Source organism: Myotis davidii, unplaced genomic scaffold, assembly GCF_000327345.1.
Source record: "Myotis davidii unplaced genomic scaffold, ASM32734v1 scaffold332, whole genome shotgun sequence".
Lineage (NCBI taxonomy): Eukaryota > Metazoa > Chordata > Mammalia > Chiroptera > Vespertilionidae > Myotis > Myotis davidii.
This window is the reverse complement of record NW_006285779.1, coordinates 7,847,730-7,867,447: the sequence shown is the minus strand read 5'-3', so window position 1 is coordinate 7,867,447 and position 19,718 is coordinate 7,847,730. Positions and strand designations below refer to the sequence as shown.

The following is a 19,718-nucleotide window of genomic DNA, read 5'->3' as shown; positions in this document are numbered from 1 at the left end:
TCCCTCTTTCCAATCCAACCATAGCATATGCTGCCCAAAAGTGAGCCAGTCTGCCCTTCATGCTCAACGTGTTCTCTCTCCAAGACTCTACACTGGGACTCCCCATGTCCACATCTGACGCACTGAGCCTCAACTCAGTGTCCCGTCAGGTGTTTGGCCAAGTCTGAAGCTGAGTACTTTTAGCTTTTGTAAATGGGGCTTTTTAAAAAAATATATTTTATTGATTTTTTTACAGAGGAAGGGAGAGAGAGAGAGAGTCAGAAACATCGATGAGCGAGAAACATCGATCAGCCGCCGCCTGCACATCCTCCACCGGGGATGTGCCCGCAACCCAGGTACATGCCCTTGACCGGAATCGAACCTGGGACCTTTCAGTCCGCAGGCCGACGCTCTATCCACTGAGCCAAACCGGTTTCGGCAGTAAATGGGGCTTTTGTCCTCATCTCTACCATTGCTACATATAAGGCTGCACCTTAAGGGCATAACTTCTTAGAAAAATTAATGGGAGAGAAGAACTTTTGCAAAATGTCATCAAAAAATATTTGAGCTGATAACATTAGAGGATTTATGAATTATGAAAACTATACAGACCTTGTCCTTAAGAAGTTTACAATATGAACACTCACTCTATATAATATTAATAAAAGAGAATGCATACACAAACATGACTAAATACAGGTACACAATATGCATTAAGCCTATATTTAGATATGTGCATACGTAATTGTGTATGTGCCTAGTATGTGCACCATTAGCCCATAAAGAATTACAAAAGTAAAAATGGTATTTTGGCTCTGTAACTGTTACAGGCGGTAAAGGCACCAGGTTCTTACCTTGGCTTCCATGCCACCCATTCCCACTCTGGACTTGGTGCCGAATGTCACAGACTGCTGATCGCCAGGATAAAATGTGTCAATGAGCTTTGCATCATCTGACCCTGGGGGGCTGTCAAAGAGGCCTAAAAAGCAAACAAGGGTCAATCATACTGCTTTTTTTAAAAATATATATTTTATTGATTTTTTACAGAGAGGAAGGGAGAGAGATAGAGAGTTAGAAACATCGACGAGAGAGAAACATCGATCAGCTGCCCCCTGCATATCCCCCACCAGGGATGTGCCCGCAACCCAGGCACATGCCCCCGACCGGAATCGAACCCGGGACCCCTCAGTCCACAGGTCGACGCTCCATCCACTGAGCCAAACCGGTTTCGGCGATACTGCTTTAATGGCAGTCCAAGAGAGGCCTCCCGGGCACTGCCAACCACTCTGTACTTAACCCTTCCAGAAGGATTCTGTTCCATCAGCTCTACCCAGGAAGGAGAACGGGGGGCTCCAGGAGTCCACCCCGCTGAGGAACAGCTCCAGGAGGCACCTTGCATATTTTATAACCAGCTTAATAAGTGAATGTTTGCCAGCACCAGAGCATGGCCATGTCCTTGGCACAGGTTATCCCCCTGGGGGGTGGGCTGGGTACTCAACAGGCTTTTCAGACCTCCAGGGAATGTAATGGGAGACGTTGAGGATCCTGTAGATTTGGCCTATTTTGACACAGCTATCATGTTCTTTATGGTCAAAATGTAAATGGGTACAACTCAGCAAAGTGGAAGAGTGAATGGAGAGTCAACTGGAGCCACAAGGGGCCCCTCCTTGAGGAGGGAGGGAGGGAGTAATTCATAAGCCAAGGTGGCCACACAGCCTGCATTTTCTGCAGTGGTTCCAATTTAAAACAATATGTCTTATGAATTACATTAAAAACTGAAAGTGATAAAAAGTAAGATGTACCACTCCACACCCACTAGGATGGCCATAATAAAAAAGGCAGATGACAAGAGGTACGTGTTGTGGATGTGGAGAAACAAGAGCTCTGTCTACTGTGAGTGGGACTGTAAAAGGACGCACTTTGTACCATTCTGGAAATGGTCTGCATGGCTAAATGGTATGTATATACATGGTTTGAAAAACAGTCTGGCACTTCTTCCAAAGCGTTACACATTATGATCCAACAATTCTGCTCCTCAGTAAAATAAAAAATACATCCACACTAACACCTGTACATGAAGGTTCAAAGCAGCATTAGTGTATGGTTTCATTTATATAAAATGTCCAGAACAGGCAAATCAATAGAGACCATGTAGACTGAGGGCTGCATGGGGCTGGAGAGTCTCTGGGGAAGTGACCAGTGACTGCTAATGGGGATGGGATTCTTGTGGTGGGGATAAAAATGTTCTAAAATTGTGGTGAGGGTTGAAAAACTGTATGAAGACACTAAAAATCACTGGAATATAAACTTTAAATAGGTGAATGGTATGGTCTGTGAATTAATTCTCCATAAAGCTGTTATAAAAAACAAAATCAAAGTGTGGAAAATGACAATCTTTCAGCATTTAAACTGCATTTCCCAGACTCCCCCCCACCCCCTTCTTCTGAGCCATAAAAAACCCTTCGTCAGACTACATGGCTCAGAAAATTATGTCCCATAGAAAAAAAGATCAGAAGGATTCAAAGAAAGAGGGAAACTCATGCTCACACATGTCATATTTACAACAAAGGCTGGATAAAAGGAAAAGGCGTTACTTTGTACCTTCCACATCTGAAAGAACAATCAAGAGGTCAGTTTTCATTTCCACAGCCAGCCGGGCAGCCAAGCTGTCATTGTCTTTGACACTAATAACCTGGAATGCAGGTGAAAAGTCGTGAGTGAACTACACAGTTCAAAAGGAAGTTCACAGAAGCACTCAGCCAGGCTCTGCAGGCCCCTCTGTCTGCAAAACACCATTCTCTGGCAACCCCCCTTTCCAAACATGCACCTTTCTTTCCATTGACATACACAAGCCATGCTCACGGCAGCATCTTCAATCACGATCACACCCAACCCGTTGAAGGAAACCCTCTGACTCCAGGAGAGCTTGGGCCCCACTGGTCAGGACACCACTCGCTCCCAATTTCCACCTCGTTAGGGTCAGACTTGCGGTGTTAGTACATGCAGCACCTCGTGGCGTTAGTGTCTCTGGCATGCTCGACCCTTCGGAGCATTTTACCCACATTTACCCCCTGGAGATCACTATTGGGCTCAGCTGGGGGGACAACAGCGTCATTCGTGTTGACAATGGGGACGATGTTCATTCGGAGGAGTTCGTGGAGTGTTCCATTGAGGTTCCGGCGCTTCTGTTCATCGTGGAAATCCAAATTGGTCACCAAAATCTTAAAGGTTTAAATAGATCAAAAACACGGGGGAGAAAAATGATGAAATTCCTAGGTATAGCTTAAAAAAATGGAGAAGCTAAAACTGGAGAAGTTAAACATTAGGATTCTGCGATCCTACACAGATTGGAATCGAAAACACATCTTTGGATGCCTACCCAATTATTCTAGATATGAGGGGAAAGTTAGAATGACTTGGAAGATTTAATGATGTTCAGGACTTCTTGTAAAAGTAATTCTCAGAGCACTACCAAATCTCATCCATTTACAAAATTAAGAAAAATTAATGTATCTACTTTGGGGAGCTTTGGGGAAAAGTAATGAATGTCATTCACTTCTAAAATACCTTTGTATCCTAGCATCTGATTCAGGCACAGAAACATTTGGCGAGCGAATGAATGAATGTTTTCCCTGCTGGGAAGTGTCTGAGATAAAAGGAAATAGGGCTGTGTCATCACTGTTCTCGCTCTGCGGCCAACCACTACTGGAGTTTACAAAGACTGTGAGAGCATGTGGGCTAATCTGAGAGGTGTGTGGAGGTGACCCTCTAGTCACACACTGAAAGAAGGGCTCAATGTCACTTAGCTCAGGGGAGGGGATGGGCAGAGTGGAGAGCTGGTGGTCAGCTCTGCTTCCCGGCCTGAATCCAAGTTTTCGGCAGGGTTTAGCAGGGGAGAGAGGTAAAGGGGGATGATCTCAAGAAACTAAATGGCAACAAACCCTGCAGCTCATGAAAAAACGTTTCACCAAAAACCCTCTGATGGTTAAGGAAGGGGCTCTTGTGGTAGAAGGCAGGCTGAAGAAGGAAGATTGGAGGCAGGTGGTCAAGGAGGAAGGGACTGAAACAGTGGGAAAGGCTGAGCCCTGAACTGGCATTGGGCAATGGTAACTAAGGTAACAGCAGCCTGAATGACATACAAAATGTGAGTGAGGAAGACAAAATGGTAATGTCTAAGGGAAGTAATTCACTCACTCATTCCATGAAATATTTATTGAGTACTTCTGGAAAGCCAGGCCCTGTGCCAGCTGCTGGGATGGAGAATGAAAATGGTGAGGGTTTGGGTAAGATGGAATAGGGCCTGTTTTTGTAAGGATAGATCATGAACTCCTCTTCAGAAAAGCTTAGTCCTATAGAAAACAGGACTGAGTCAAAAGCAAACAATGGATTCTAGTCCTGGTGGTGAAAGGTCAAACAATAAAAGTAAACACATGTATGTAGGAGAGGTGAGCAGAAGGTATAAAGGTCCAGTGAAAATACCTATTGCTCAAACAATTGAACAAGCAAGAGATAGGAGACAAGCGCCCCAAGGGAGGAAAGTATGTGCCTGGAGGACAACCTGTTACCATGCAAATCAGTGTCACGTCTATGAAGGAAAAATAAGCTGCTTTACTTGTTTTAAGTCTTTAACCTGATAACTTACTGGAGATTTCCACAGCCCCGGAAAATGGTCTTCAAAACGGGATTAGTAAAGAAAACAAGGAACCACGGGATAAGGTACAAAGGGCGAAGACTCCTGGTAGATAAGACCGTGGGGGAGGCAGAGGGGCCCAGGGCGGACGCTTGCTGGAAAGGGGAAGGGGCAGAGCTCTTCCTTCCACATCGTTACTGGAAACGATGGTTACTGTGCACTGACTTTAATGTAACTTTCATTAAAAAAAAAAAAAAAAAAAAAAAAAGCCCGACTGGTGTGGCTCAGTGGTGGTTGACCCATGCACCAAGAGGTTGCTGGTTTCATTCCTGGTCAGGGCAAATGTCCAGGTTGCAGGCATGATCCCCAGTGGGGGGCATACAGGAGGCAGCTGATCGAAGTTTCTCTCTCATTGATGCTTCTATCTCCCTCTTCCTCTCCCTTCTACTTTAACCGCAATAAAAACCTATTAAAAAACTAACAACTGCCTGGCCAGCGTGGCTCAGTGGTTGAGTGTCAAGCTATGAACCAGGAGGTTCCAGTTGGAGTCTCAGTCAGGACACATGCCTGGGTTGCGGTCTCAATCCCCAGTAGGGGGCATGCAGGGGGCAGCTGATAAATGTTTCTCTCGTCATTGATGTTTCTATCTCTCTCTTCCTCTCTGCAATCAATAAAAATATATTTAAAAAAATACAAAACACCAAAAAACCAACAACCAAAACACCTAACAAAACAAAAACATAGTTCCTGGCCCTAACTGGTTTGGCCAGTGGATGGAGCGTCGGCCTGCGGACTGAAGGGTCCCAGGTTCAATTCCAGTTAAGGGCATGTACCTTGGTTGCAGGCACATCCCCAGTAGGAGGTGTGCAGGAGGCAGGTGATCGATGTTTCTCTCTCATCGATGTTTCTAACTCTCTATTCCTCTCCCTCTCTGTAAAAAATCAACAAAATATATTAAAAAACAAAACAAAAAAACATAGTTCCTGGACTTAAGTTTCCTCATTTGGCTCCAGGCATTTTAAAAAAATTAAAGACTTAAACTGTCAATGGATTGTAGCAGAGAATAACTAATAAAAGGTGACAGAAATTGAGATTTTTCACTATATTTATGCTAACAGAAAAAAAAAATACAAAAGCTAAGATGACAGAGAGGAGGGTCTCCAGCCACAGGAAACAGGTGGACAAGTCCACACCTGTTTCAGCTCACTGTTTCAAGGACACGCTAGTATAATTCCAGAACATCACTGAATAGCAACTGTGAAAATGAGGGGGACACAAAGCAATGGGAAGCGAAAGATGCACATATATCATCACTTGTGTAAAATAACCCCTGTGTAAGTGATCAGGGGCAGCAAGGGCGTCTGAAAAGCATAACCTTGAGCTGAAACCAGTTTGGCTCAGTGGATAGAGCATTGGCCTGCAGACTGAAAGGTCCCAGGTTCAATTCCGGTTGGGGGCATGTACCTTGGTTGCGGGCACATCCTCAGTAGGAGATGTGCAGGAGGCAGCTGATCGATGTCTCTCTCTCATCGATGTTTCTGGCTCTCTATCTCTCTCCCTTCCTCTGTAAAAAATCAATAAAATATATTTGAAAAAAAAGAATAATGTTGGGAGTTAGGTTATCTTCAGTTGTTTTGTGAAGTGACCATTTAGTTGTTTTGTGATATTTAGATTTTTCTATTCAGTGTGTAGTTGTTTAGTTGATGAAAAATACAATTTTTTAAAATTCTGGAAATTTAGGTAAAAAAGAAATGTTAGGAAGAAGGTTGTAGAACATTCAGAGGTAATCACTAAAAATTTCTAAATTCCAAGGGGACTGGAACTATGGCTGACTTAACAGATTTCTTGGTACATCACAGGTACCCCCAAAATATTTGCTGAATGAATAAAAACCTAACGAATCACCAACATTCCTTTTACCTTCAATGCTTAGCAGGTATCTAAGGCAACCACTACCAGGTGAAGCAAGCCAATGAAATAAAGATATCTATCTTCAGAAGAATTAGCAGCTGCAGCCCTGAAAGGTACTAGTACAACAAGCAGAGCTAACACTTATTATTAAACATGGCATTAAATGCTTTTCATGTAGTATTTTCTCATTAAGCCCATCCAAAACCCTCGGGCATAGGCACTGATATTGTCCTCATTTTTCAGAGGAAGAGACGGGCACCAAAAGGTTAGACTGAAAGACTTTCTCCGGATCTCCCAGCTAGCAAGTGCTGAAGCTCGGACCGTCTCCTGGTGGCCTGGCTCTACAGCCCTGGTCATGATCTTCTTGCTCCAAGGGAATCACCCTCAAGGGGTCCCCCTTGGAAAGGGCAGCCTCTCACCTGGGCAGCACAGATGCTGTACTGGGTAAACATGGCTTCATACAAGGCCATCAGTCCACTCTGTCCCGCAGCTGCACAGGCTCGGGCTTCTAAGACAGGAATTGCCTGGAACATACAAGGTGTAGTTGAGAGAGAGGGAAGGAGGGCTGAGGGCCCATTCCAAGGGGTGGGAAGCAGCACTCACCATCTCCTTCAGCTGGTTCTGCCCCGAGTGCAGGGCCTGCCTCACGCTCTGAGACAGAAGGATCTCATGGCGCAAGCGCTGCTTCCCGAAAGCTACGGCTCCACTAGTTACCAGCATCATCTCTCGGCCTTGATTCTGTAGCACTGACACCTGACAGTGAGGAAGAAAGGGCACCACGAGTCACTTGTAACATCTCCTTCTCTCTTTACAAGAAATGCAGGTAGGATGGACAACTGAGTGGATCCCAAATGCTGGTTTATGGACCAGCGCTGGGCTGGCCCTGGGAAGAATCACCCCAGTCGTCTGGTAAAAATATAGATTCCTACATGCTAACTGAAATCTGGCAAGCACGTGGCGGACAGAAATCAGAAGTTTTTAATAAGGGATTCTGGTGTGTAGCCAGGTTTGGCATCTACGGGGCTTGATGGTGTCTGTTGAAGTTTGGTGTCTGCAGAAGGCCTAGTTGTTACAGGCAAAAAAGGCCAGAAGAAAAGTTTGGAGTTGAAATTGCAACATAAACTTAGCGGATGAATTCAGATCCTAAGGGGGTATGTCTGATACAGTCACCTTTGGCTGGACCAGAGACAGATGCTCACCCTGTTCGGCTCTGTCTGCCCAGGACCCAGTCACTTTTTTCCCTACCTTGGACAGATCCACATGAAAGAACCAAAGAGTCAAGATGCAAATACAGTCAATATTCCTAACCCGTCCATTATTCCTGATGCTTGAACCCTTTAACCCGGTTCAGGAACCCACAAAGTTATTTTAAAAAATAATGTTTTACCATAGAAAGTCTCATACTTAACCAAAGTGGTAAGAACAGTATTATGAATCGCAATGTACTCATCACCCCTCGTCAATAACTATCTCTCATGGCCAATATCTCACTTTCCAGTACTCCTTGTATAGCTCCACCATTATTTCAAAACAAATCCCAAGGCCCCAGACATACGATTTCATCTGTAAATATTCTAGCAGTAATTGCTAAATGATAGGGAACATACAGGGTGTCCCCAAATATGTATACACACTTTGACTAATTATATATTCCAATGGGTTAAATCTGAAAAGAAAGAAACATCAATTGAGCCCTAACTGGCTTGGCTCAGTGGATAGAGCGTCAGCCTGCGGACCGAAGGGTCCCAGGTTCAATTCTGGTCAAGGGCATGTACCTTGGTTGCGGGCACATCCCCAGTAGGAGGTGTGCAGGAGGCAGCTGATCGATGTTTCTAACTCTCTATCCCTCTCCTTTCCTCTCTGTAAAAAATCAATAATAAAAAAAAAGAAACATCAATTGAGTTACCAGCTGTTAGTGTATACATGTTTTGGGGACATGCCATATATATAAACACACACACACACACACACACACACACTACATATATATATCCATAAAACCACCATCATCTAAAACATTTACTAGTAAATAATTCATTAATACCAAGTCAGTGTTCACAATTCTTCATTTTTTCCAGCTTGCTCAAACTGAGATGTAAATTAAGCCCATATACTGCAATAAACTGAAATGTCTCTTACATCTCTTTTAATCCACAGGTGCATCCTCCAGAATTCCCTCCCCCGTTGCTACTTTTTGTTAAAGAATTGAGGTTGCTTGTCCTCTCAGAGTTTCCCAGCCTAAATTTTCCTAAAGCTTGTGTCCTTGTGGTGTATGTTTGTTTTTAAATATGTTTTTTGTTTATTTCAGAGAGGGAGAAAGAGAAACATCAATGATGAAAGAGAATTATTAATTGGCTGACTCCTGCTTGCCCCCTACTGCAGGATTGAGCCTGCAACCTGGATGTGCTCTGATGGGGAATCGAACTGTGACCTCCTGGTTCATAGGTCAATACTCAACCACTGACCCACACTGGCCAGGGCCTGTGGTGTAAGTTTAATGCTGTATTTTATATTCCTATAAACTGCTACTAGGTATGGAGGCTTGATTTGTTTTGTCAAGAATTTATAGGTCATGGTGTCCATCAAGGAGATACATAATTCCTGGTTATCTTTCTTTTTGTGATGTTAGCTACTACTTATGATCGTCACCAAGATCTCTCTTCATTATTAGCGTTTCAAATGGCTGACATTCAAATTTATTCATTGTTTCTTCATTCAGAGGCTAAACATAAGGGGGATTTTCCTTCATGAAGTGTTTGGTCACCTTGAGGTGTAGTTTGTTTATGAAAGGCAGGACAGATGTGTGCCTCTTTTCCTTTATTTACCAGTTTTTAAAGTAATGAGTAGGTCCTCTAGTATCCTCCAAAGATGACCAATGAGTCATTTTAAAGTATCATTATGAATTCATGGATTAAACATACTTCATGTGTTTAAATTTGCTGCAGTGATTATCTCTGCATCTTTGGCCAGTGGAAGCCAAGTTGGCTCCTGCGTCCAGCGAACATGACCAGGTGCTTTGGATAAGACATATTAGCACTGCCCTGATCCAGAAAGCCCTTCCGTTAGGTACATGCATGTTTCTAGAAGGGGAGCTGGTGATCTTAGAAATCATTACCAAGTTCTCCCCACTGTTTTCATCAACTTTATCTTTTGCTCAAAATCTTCAAACTGCTTGAGATCGGACCCTAATTCCTCTACCTTGCCAAAGCTCTGCCTGATGGAATGCTCCACTTCCCATTCTCCCTGAAGAGGTCACTGCCACTGCTCACAAGCTCCCCGCTCCCTGTCCCCTATGTGGGATCCACCTGCAGAGCCTCTTCTTCCAAGAAGCGCACAACTCCGGGGGCGCCACTCACACTATGCACAACTCTAGGGGAGCCACTCACACTGTGCACAACTCCAGGGGAGCCACTCACACTGTGCACAACTCCAGGGGAGCCACTCACACTGTGCACAACTCCAGGGGCGCCACTCACACTGTGCACAACTCCAGGGACGCCACTCACACTGTGCACAACTCCAGGGGCACCACTCACATGGTGCACTCAGCAGCATGGAACAGTTCCCCTCTGTTGGTGCAAATCCAGCCAGTTGTAAAGGCCCAGGCTGAGCCCCAGCTCTCCTAGGAAGCCCCAAGAATAATCACACTGTCATTTGACTTTCCCATACTGGACCCATCAGTGACTGTCATTTGGGCCTACTCATTTGAATACTTACTGTCTTCAACAATCACCCAATTGTTTCGGGAGTCCCAGTCCTGGCTCCCAAGCCCCTCAAAACGTAGCCCTTACACCAATACTTGTTAAGCTGAATTGATTTCATGGACTCAATCTGGGAGGCAGGTTTGATCGTTGCTCAGTAGAGAAAACATAAGAAGATGCCATTAAATTTCAGGTTAGCAGTTTCCTAATGCCAGCTCCTCAGTAAAGTTATTAAAAACTGAAAATATGGTTATACAGGATCGAGGTGCGTTACAGCCAGAGTGGAAAAGCTCTTGCTTTAGCTCCAGGATGCCTGGTGTCCGCTTTTGACTCTGGTCAGGCACTGGCAAACTAGGGCCTACAGGTCAAATCTGTCCTGCACCAGTTTTTATAAACAAATCTTTACTGGAACCAGCCATGCTCATTCACTTACATATCGTCTAAGGTGGCTTTTGTGCTACAACAGCAGAACTGAGAAGACACAGACATGGCCTACAAAGCATAAAACATTTACTATCTGCCCTTTACAGAAAAAGTTTGCTGATCCTTGCTCTTGGCAAAGATAAGGGTAGTGGGATTTGTGACACGTTTAAAGTCCAAAATTCCTACTGTCAACCTCAAGGTCAGTTTCTTTACTGATAATCTGTGGTCGGCCTGGCTTGACTGCATGACCAGTGGAGCATTAAATCCCCACCGGAAACTTCTGCTTTGAGCCCTTTTAAAGCCAATATTCCTTACACAGATATCCTGTGATTCAATCTGGAGTCTAAGTGTTGTCCCTGTCTCCATGTAAGGTCCCTGGGGGGCATGAAAAAGGGGACTGTCTCTCAGACCCCCACTGTTTACTTGCACTTTCTCTCTCTCGCTGCCTGTATTGCCTGAAATGAAAGCCTTACATTGGTATTCTCTGTGGAGTCTGGTGAGTCCTTTTTAAATATCTGGCCTTGGAAAACCTTTGCAATGATAGGTCCCATTTATTTCAAGATTATTGGACTAATTGAAAAAGAAAAGGCCCAGCAAAACGGGAAAAAGTTCAATATTTATACACATCCACCCCTCTGAGTTCTCAGCCCTAACTATATATTAGAGTCACCTGGGAAACTTTAAAAACAATGGTGCTTAAGCCCCACCCTAGAGACACATCCTATATAATAAAAGCCTAATATGCTGTGTCCAACCATTCGACCAGTCACTATGACATGCACTGACCACCAGGGGGCAGACACTCCAATCGATAGGTTAGCTTGCTGCTGGGGTCGAGCCAACCGGGACTGAGCGAGACAGCTGAACCTGCCCTGGAGCCTTCTTGTGGTCCCTCCCGGCCCTGATTGTGCACCAGTGGGGTCCCTCAGCCTGGCCTGTGCCCTCTCACAATCCGGGACCCCGTGGGGCATGTTGGAGAGCCAGTTTGGCCCAATCCCCGCAGGCCAGGCCAAAGGACCCCACTGGTGCACAAATCCGCGCACCAGGCCTGTAGTATTAAATGGCTGAGTGTGCAGCCCAGGCATCTCCAGGTCCTCGGAGAATTTTAACATGCAGCAGGACTGAGGATCACTGACATGTATGCTCCTTGTCACTAAGACGCCTGAGAGATGAACTGCAGAATCAGCTCCACTCCTTGACATCCCCTTTGCTTACCCTAGGATGCTGTCTCCCACTGGCACCTTCAGTGGGAAAGGGAGTTTTCAGATTGGGTTAAATCTATTCCACTCAAATCAAGATTATTTGTACAAGCTGATAAACCTGAACTGACAGCATAAAAACCCTATGTTATTTTGGGTCAGCAGAATTTTCCATCTTGGCAATTACCTGCTCAACGATAGATGCCAGGCGTCCCAGTGCCAGGCCACATTCATCCCCTCGGGTCACCACGGCACTTCCGAGTTTCACCACGATTCTCTTGGCATGCTTCAGCTCACTGCGGTGGGCAAAAGACTTGCCATGTGCGCGACTAAGGGGTACAGTGATAAATGGGATGTTGCTCCAAGAACGGACATTTCTGATGGTTGAAGGCTGGACAGGATCTGTAGCCCCCAAAGTTGAATGAAAAAAAGAAGAAAAAGAAAAAAAGAAAAGAAAAACACAATATACTGTCTCATTAAGAAGATACATGCACAGCATTAACCAGTTTAGCTATCAAAAAATAGTTTTATCAGTCTTAAACAAGTAAAACCAGTATATCAAAAGTCATACCTAGCATGTACCCACTACACAGGTCACAGGTACACTCAAACACTACTGGTGAAGAGTTCAAACAAAACGATCTTTCCTGAAGATGTGTCGGCAAAATACATCAAAAACCTTAAAAACGCTCACAAATCTTTGCTCTGGCTGGTGTGGCTCAGTTGGTTGGGTATCATCATGTGAACTGAAAGGTTGCAGGTTTGATTCCTGGTCAGGGCACCTGCCCAGGTTGCAGGCTCAATCCTAGGTAGGGGGTATGTGAGAGGCAGCTGATTGATGTTTCACTCTCACATTGATCTTTCTCTCTTCCCCCACACTCTCCTTCTCTAAAAAAAAAAAAAGTTCGCATCTTTTCATCCAGCAATTCCACATTCAGAAATTTATTCTAAGAAACTACTCAGAGATCAAAACAAAGAGATTCATCAGAAGGCTGTTGTGTCACCAGTGTTATTTATAATAGGAAAAATCGGCAGGTAAGTGTCCAAAAAAAGGGCAGATGGATTAATGAGCATTTTTAGGATTTTTAATAACACAAGAAAATGCTCATGGTATGTTTCCTAGACGTGTCTAAATGTACAGAAAAAAAGAGGCAGAAAATAAATCAAAACATTAATATTTTATCTCATGGGTTATGAGTGATTTAATTTTCTTCTTTATTCCTATCTGTTTTCCAAATTTATGCAGTAAAAATTCATTGCTTTCATAATAAAAATACAGTATATGTGCTTTAAAAGCCACACCACTATAAAAAGAGAGTGAGTCTGATTAGCAAAGGCAATTAAGAGCAAAGTAATTAGTAGGAATAATAAAAAATTATAACTAATCTAGCTACAAAGTTTCTCTCTGACAAGGCAGCATGAATCCAGGAAGAGTAATGCTGGAGTCAGACATTTTGTTTCTATCCCTTGGGACATCTGCCCCTAAGCAACCGTTACTGATTCCTTGGGGGGGAGGAGGGGGCAAAACTGTATAAGATTTCTAAGGAGGCAAAACAAAACAACAAACTACTTACCAACTACCCGTTTGCCCTCTCTCACAAATTGGGAGGTTTCCTGTTCTAGCAGGGTGCGCTGCCACCAGTCAAAAGACTGCAGTTCCCAGACTTTCTTGCTCACCTTGACATGGCATGTGACTAAGTTCTGGTTAACACAGTACGTAGAAAACGTTATGTGGGACTTCAAGGAATTTCCTTAAAAAGGAAAGAGCTTCCTGCGTGAGATCTGAACCCACGCTGCCTGGTTTCAGGCTGCCAACAACCACATCTATTTGGGCCAATTCATGGCTATTATTTGTCCCCAGATAAATCAAGGTGCAATGCTCAGAGCCCTCCAATTACTCTACCCACAGAACCATTCTGCCTCTAAGAGTCTCCTCTCCTTACCCAATGTTATGTTGCCTACTGATGCCTTTTTGACTGAAATTAGATTAAAGGTGAATAAAAAAATGTAAAAAAAAGGAAAAGGAACAGTGCTTCCTTCTTCCCTTTGTCCATCCTGCTGCTTGGAACGTGGGTATGAAGGCTGTAGCTCAAACATCCACTGTGGACGTAAGAAACCACGGGAGAGCTGCGGAGCAAAAGGAGCGCGGAAGCCTGATGATCTCACGGACTCCCTGGACTGCCTCCCTTCTTTTAGGACCCCAGGCTTCTCTCAAGGGAAGAAATAGATTTCTATCCTGGTTGAGCCATTACTGTTTTGGGTTTTGTTACCCGCCCCTGACCTAACTGTACCAAACACAGAGGAGAATGAGGGCACAGGCAGAAGGGCAGGTGAGGCCTGCACAGGGAAGAGAAGCTGGCTGTGGACGTGAGTGGTTGACAGGTGGTCTCACTCACCGCGAATGAAGTTTCGCTTGGTGGGATTCCAGATTGTAAGAAGCAAGACCACATGGGCAACAGGCCACACAGGCTCTCAGCAGATTACATTTTAGGCATCCCCTCCCCACACCTAGAGCTCTCTCTGTCATTACAGGCATTAATGAGTTACTAGAAGTAATCATTCTAAGTCACCTTTTGGATCATTCTATAATTATACTATTATAGAATAACTTCTTCCACTTGAGGCAAACATTATTACCTCCATTTATATTTACAGATTTCCTCAGAATTTCCCTAGACCCACTGCCTCTCTCTCCTGACCATGCACCACTAACTCTAACTGTAACCCAGCTTCTAGCCTTTTCTCTGGACTGTAACAATGGTGGGGACAGTAGGCAGAATCTTATTCTTGTGGATCAGAAGATAGTTGTGTTCTCCTCCCTCTCTGCCTCCTTCACACACAAACCTTCCCTCTCTTAAATAATCACTTTTTAAAGTGACTATGTTTCAAGCCTGCTGGAGATACCAGAAAGATAACGTGGTCTCCTTTCAGAATGGGCTTGCAGTCCAGTTGCTGGCAGAAAGCTGCTCACTAAGTCCATCATCTGGGACACCCCTGGTGCTTGCCACCCTTGCTAACAGGTGGGCTGTCTCTTCCTGCTGGGAGATCCCAGAGACCAAAGGACTGTTTGCTGTTGGGGCTAAGTTCCCTGGAGAGCTCCCTTTCTTCATTAGGCTCATCAATATAGGTAGCCTGGCTCAGTCTTCAAAGATATTACCTATCCTAAGCAATATATACACCTAAGTCTAAGCTTAAAAGTTGACCTGACAGAGAGAGAGGTGGTAGAGGGAAAGACGTATTCCGCTGGGATTTGGACCTGGGATCATCAGTGGCTGCAGAGCTCCAAGTTACTAGTACACCCAGTATCATGTACCCTTAGACAGCTCTCAGACCAGGCCTGCTGGCTATCTTTCTCTCCTGTCACTACAGGGCGTGTCCTGTCCTGGAAGTGTGCTGACATGGGTGGAGCAGCCTGAGAGGGCACCTCAGAGACACAAGTAGTAGCATACCTGTCAGTTCAGGTGATCAGATGAAAGAAACAAATCAGAATCAGTCAGGCCAGGTGAGCATGAATGAGACACCTGATGCACAGCCTGTATCAGCAGAGGGTGGCTTGGCTTGGTGCCAGGAGGTCAAGGGTCGCTCTGGCTGCTGGCAACTGGGTCACAGCAGATCAGGGCTGACAAGGTTCAAGAGGCCACACAAGGCTTCAAGCACATAAAAGCTCAGTCACATCCAATGGGCTAGATCACCGAGGACAGTTCTATGGAGCCCAGGGCTTTTGGGGTTTCCTGTTTAACAACACTCACCTCCCAGGTTGGCCCTACCCTTCTTGATGGCATTATTTTATGTTCTGCAGTATATTATACTCTTTAGGGACTATACTGAAGACTGGGAAGGCCTTGATTACTTTGGAAAAATCTAAGGCTTCTGGATGGGTAATCTCTTCCCATCTTCTAAGGAATCTTTAGGCTTTAAGTCTGAGGGGCTACTGAGGTGTACGTGCTGGGGTTGCGGGTGGGTGAGTAAGGTTGTCCATATTCCTCAGAAGTGCCCTGGACCATACTCCAAGGGAGGATAAGCCCTTGACCTTTTCAGCATCAGCGCCCTTATGCTCTGCAATCAGTGAGGCTGTGTCCCAGGCCTGAACAAGAAGGAACTCTGACATCATTTCTTTCTCCCTCCCTGGCTTTCCACTTCCCTGTGTTTGTATGTCTATGCTTTCTCACTTTGCCCTTCTAATTTCTTTAGTTCTCTTCTGCTTATCATGGTCAGTGAACACAGGGCTCCAGGCCCCCAGAAAAATCTGGATACAAAAATAGAAAAATAAACCTAGGGACAAGATCAGAAAGTGCCTCCTTCTGTGAATGAGGCTACTGAGAATAAACAATATCACCAATAAAAATACTGACGTGAATACTTAATATATACCAAGAGCTGTGTTAACTATTCATACACCTTTATAGGGAGAGGATATATAAAAGGTCAAGTGTAGACTCTGGAGCCAGACTGTCTGGACTGGGATCTCAACCTTCCACTTACTTGCTGTAACCTTTACCTATGGCATAAAGTTGTGAGGGAAGGGAAGAGTTAATTCACTAAGGAACTGGCACAAAATAAAAACTCAAGTATTAGCTGTGTTTATAAAAAAGTGTTAGCTATCGTTGTCGTCGTCATCATCATCATCATTGTCATCTTACTGAATTCTCATAAGTTAATACTCATGGCTTAGGTATTATGAGTTAGTTAAGGAAACCGAGGCCTAGAGAAGTTGAGTAACTCACCAACATTACCAGATTGCAAAAATGGCCTCAATACCTGAAGCTTCTCTCACCAACAGGTGGAGTCTACTTTCCCACCCCTTGAATCTGAGCTGGCCCTATGACTTGCTTTGTCCCCAACCATGATGTGAAGAAGCCATGGATAGCCTGCTGGAGGATGAGAGACCATATGGAAGAGAGATGATCTATCATCCCAGCAGAGCCCTCACCCTCACCCCCACCCACACCCTCACCCTCAACAATCAGCCCTGAGCCAATATGAAAACTAACACAGACACAGAACCGCTGTGCAGCTGAGCCCAGTCCAACATGCCAACCCATAAAATTAGTGACTCACAGCTGCTGTCACTAAGTTACTTACAAAGCAAGTAGCAGAATTAGTTTTCAAACCCAGGGAGCCTACGTCCAGACCCTGACCTCTTCTCCACATTCGTTGTCGAAATAGAGATTTTTCCAGATAATAACCTTGATTAGTTGATAAGCACGTCCTCTGCAGTAAGGTTTGGAGCCAGACTGTTGATAAGATTTAGGTGTTATCAAGGGGATAGCCAATTCAAAATATCATAAACGGCCTTTGAACAAATGGTGCTGCAACAACTACATATCCATAGACCAAAAAATGAACCTTGCAACAACTAACCCTCACACCTTACATAAAAATTAACTCAAAGTGATCATGGACTTAAATGTAAAACCATAAAGCTTTTAGAAAAAAAGAAAAGAAAATTTAGGGCTATTCAAAGAGCTCTTAGATGTGACCCCAAAAGTACAATCTATAAAAGTAAAAACTGATAAATTGGACCTATCAAAAAAAATTTTAAAAACCCAAACACAAAAAAGCATAAACACACAAAAAAACTTTCCTGTTAAGAGAATGAAATGACAAACTACAAACTAGGAGCAAATATTTCCCAACCACATATCTGACCAAGGACTAGTATCAGTAAAAAACTAAACAATTCAATTAAAAATGAGCAAATAACATTTCACTGAAGAGAATATACCAATGGCAAATAAGCACATGAAAAAATGTTCAACATCATTAGCCATTTAGGGAAAAGCAAATTAAAACCACAATGAGATATCATTACACACCTATCAGAATCGATAAAATAAAACATCATCAAAATTTGGTGCGGATGAAGAGAAAGCGGATCACTCATACATTGCTGGTGTGAATATAAAAAGGTACAGCCACTCTACAAAAACAGTTTGGCAGTTTCTTATAAAACTACCTACCATATGACCCAGCAGTTGAACACTTGGGCATTTATCTGAGAAAATGAAAACTATGTTCACACAAAACCCTGTACTTAAATCTGTACGGTTTCATTTGTATAACATTTTGAAATGACAAAACTATAAAAATGGAGAACACAGTAGAATCTGCCAGGGGTTAGAGACAGGGAGGAGGGGGATGGCTTGAAAGGAGAAACCTGAAGGATCCTGTATCTTGACTCTATCAATGGCAATATCCTGGCTGAGATATTGGGAGAAATGGGTAAAGGACATAAGGAATGTCTCAGTATTAATTCTTATAACTGCAAATGAATCTACAATTATCTTAAAATTAAAAATACTTAATTACAAAAAAAGTAATGAACAAAAATAGCCTGTAAAAAAACCTAGGGGGATGAATATAGATAACACTTTATTTAAACAAATTTTTAAAAATATGTTTTTATTGATTTTAGAGAGAGAAAAGGAGAGGGGAAGAGAAAAACATCGATGAGAGAGAAACAGCAATTAGCTGCCCCTTTCTGGGGATCGAGCTTGCAACCTGGGCATGTGCCTTGATCAGGAACGGAACCAGTGACCTCTTGGTGCATGGGATGATGCTCAACCAACTGAACCAGGACTACATTTTCATTCTCATTTTGAATTATTTATTTATTTGACATACAAAATGTACACAATTAATGTAAACAACTGGATAACTTTGGAGTTAAGTATATATTCAAGAAACTGTCACCATATTTTATTCCATAAAACTATCTATTATGTCCCAAAGTTTCCCTTTCTTTATACAAACACTTAGAACACTTCACCAGTAGGCTGCTTCCTTGCTTACTGTCTTTGTCCAATTCCACCATTTCATATTTTTTCCCTCCTTTAAAACCTTGTTTGAAACACAGGCCGACCAAACTCCCCACATATTTCTAAGTCTCCTATGGTACATACGCGATCTGGAGAGAGCTGTGGATTGAGCCCAGGGCAGGAGACGCTGGTTGAAGGGCTGGAAGCCAGAGCGGCAGACTTGACTCAACATGTTGCGATGTGGTCACTGATCAAAGTGCCTGCAGAATGCATTTTTAAAAAATTGAATAATGAAAAACACTAGACAATTAATTTCCTTTTCCTTTTCTTCCCCACATTCAGAATAAAAACTTGACCCTCCTGCTTCAAACTCCTCTGAATTAAGGAAACTCCTACCTCCTCTGTAGAGTGTATAAAAGAGAGAAAAAACAAATGGTTACATCCCACACTCCAACTCAACCTTTCCTGTCCTAGGCTGCCTTAGTTTTTGTGAAAGTAAATGGCAATTAAGGATTATGAATGTATATATATTTTTAAATATATTTTACTTTATTTTTTACAGAAAGGAAGGGAGAGGGAGAGGAATAGAGAGTTAGAAACATCGATGAGAGAGAGAAACATTGATTCAGCTGCCTCCTGCACACCCCCCACTGGGGATGTGCCTGCAACCAAGGTACATGCCCTCGACCGGAATCGAACCCAGGACCCCTCAGTCCACAGACTGATGCTCTATCCACTGAGCCAAATCGGCCAGGGCGGATTATGAATATTTTAAGTGACAAAAAAGTCTTTAAGGTTATAGTGTTTATCTTCACTACAATTCCTATACCACTGGGGAGTCTCCAACAGATTAAAAACAGATCCAACAGCCGGGGCTGGGTGGCTCAGCTGGTTAGAGCATTGTCCTGATAGGCCAAGGCCGTGGGTTCAATCTCTGGTAATGCACAAATAAAAAGCAACCAATGAATGCATCAATGAGTGGAACAACAAATGTTTCTCTCTCTCTAAAATCAATCAATAAAATTAAATTTAAAAAACCAACCAGATCCAACATCCAAGAGCCACCTCCACCTTCTGCTATTACCCCTCAACAGACCTCTGAAAACCACATCTGTGA

General features: G+C 43.6%; 1 protein-coding gene across 2 annotated transcripts in view; it reads right to left on the bottom strand.

Moving 5' to 3' along the window:
- The window catches only part of ALDH18A1 (aldehyde dehydrogenase 18 family member A1), a 33,383-nt gene extending 14,488 nt beyond the window's left edge, over positions 1–18,895 (bottom strand). Inside the window, exons 1-7 of one of the 2 annotated variants that reach the window (XM_006756625.2) lie at positions 18,746–18,895; positions 12,031–12,245; positions 7,124–7,273; positions 6,940–7,044; positions 3,042–3,200; positions 2,581–2,671; positions 834–958 (exon numbers count right to left, since the gene is read on the bottom strand). In XM_006756625.2, the coding sequence (XP_006756688.1) occupies positions 834–958; positions 2,581–2,671; positions 3,042–3,200; positions 6,940–7,044; positions 7,124–7,273; positions 12,031–12,245; positions 18,746–18,833 (933 nt within the window). In that variant the 5' untranslated portion in view covers positions 18,834–18,895. The remainder of the gene's footprint in view (positions 1–833; positions 959–2,580; positions 2,672–3,041; positions 3,201–6,939; positions 7,045–7,123; positions 7,274–12,030; positions 12,246–18,745) is intronic. The other variant, XM_006756626.2, reaches the window with a different exon arrangement.
- Positions 18,896–19,718: the final 823 nt, after the last annotated feature.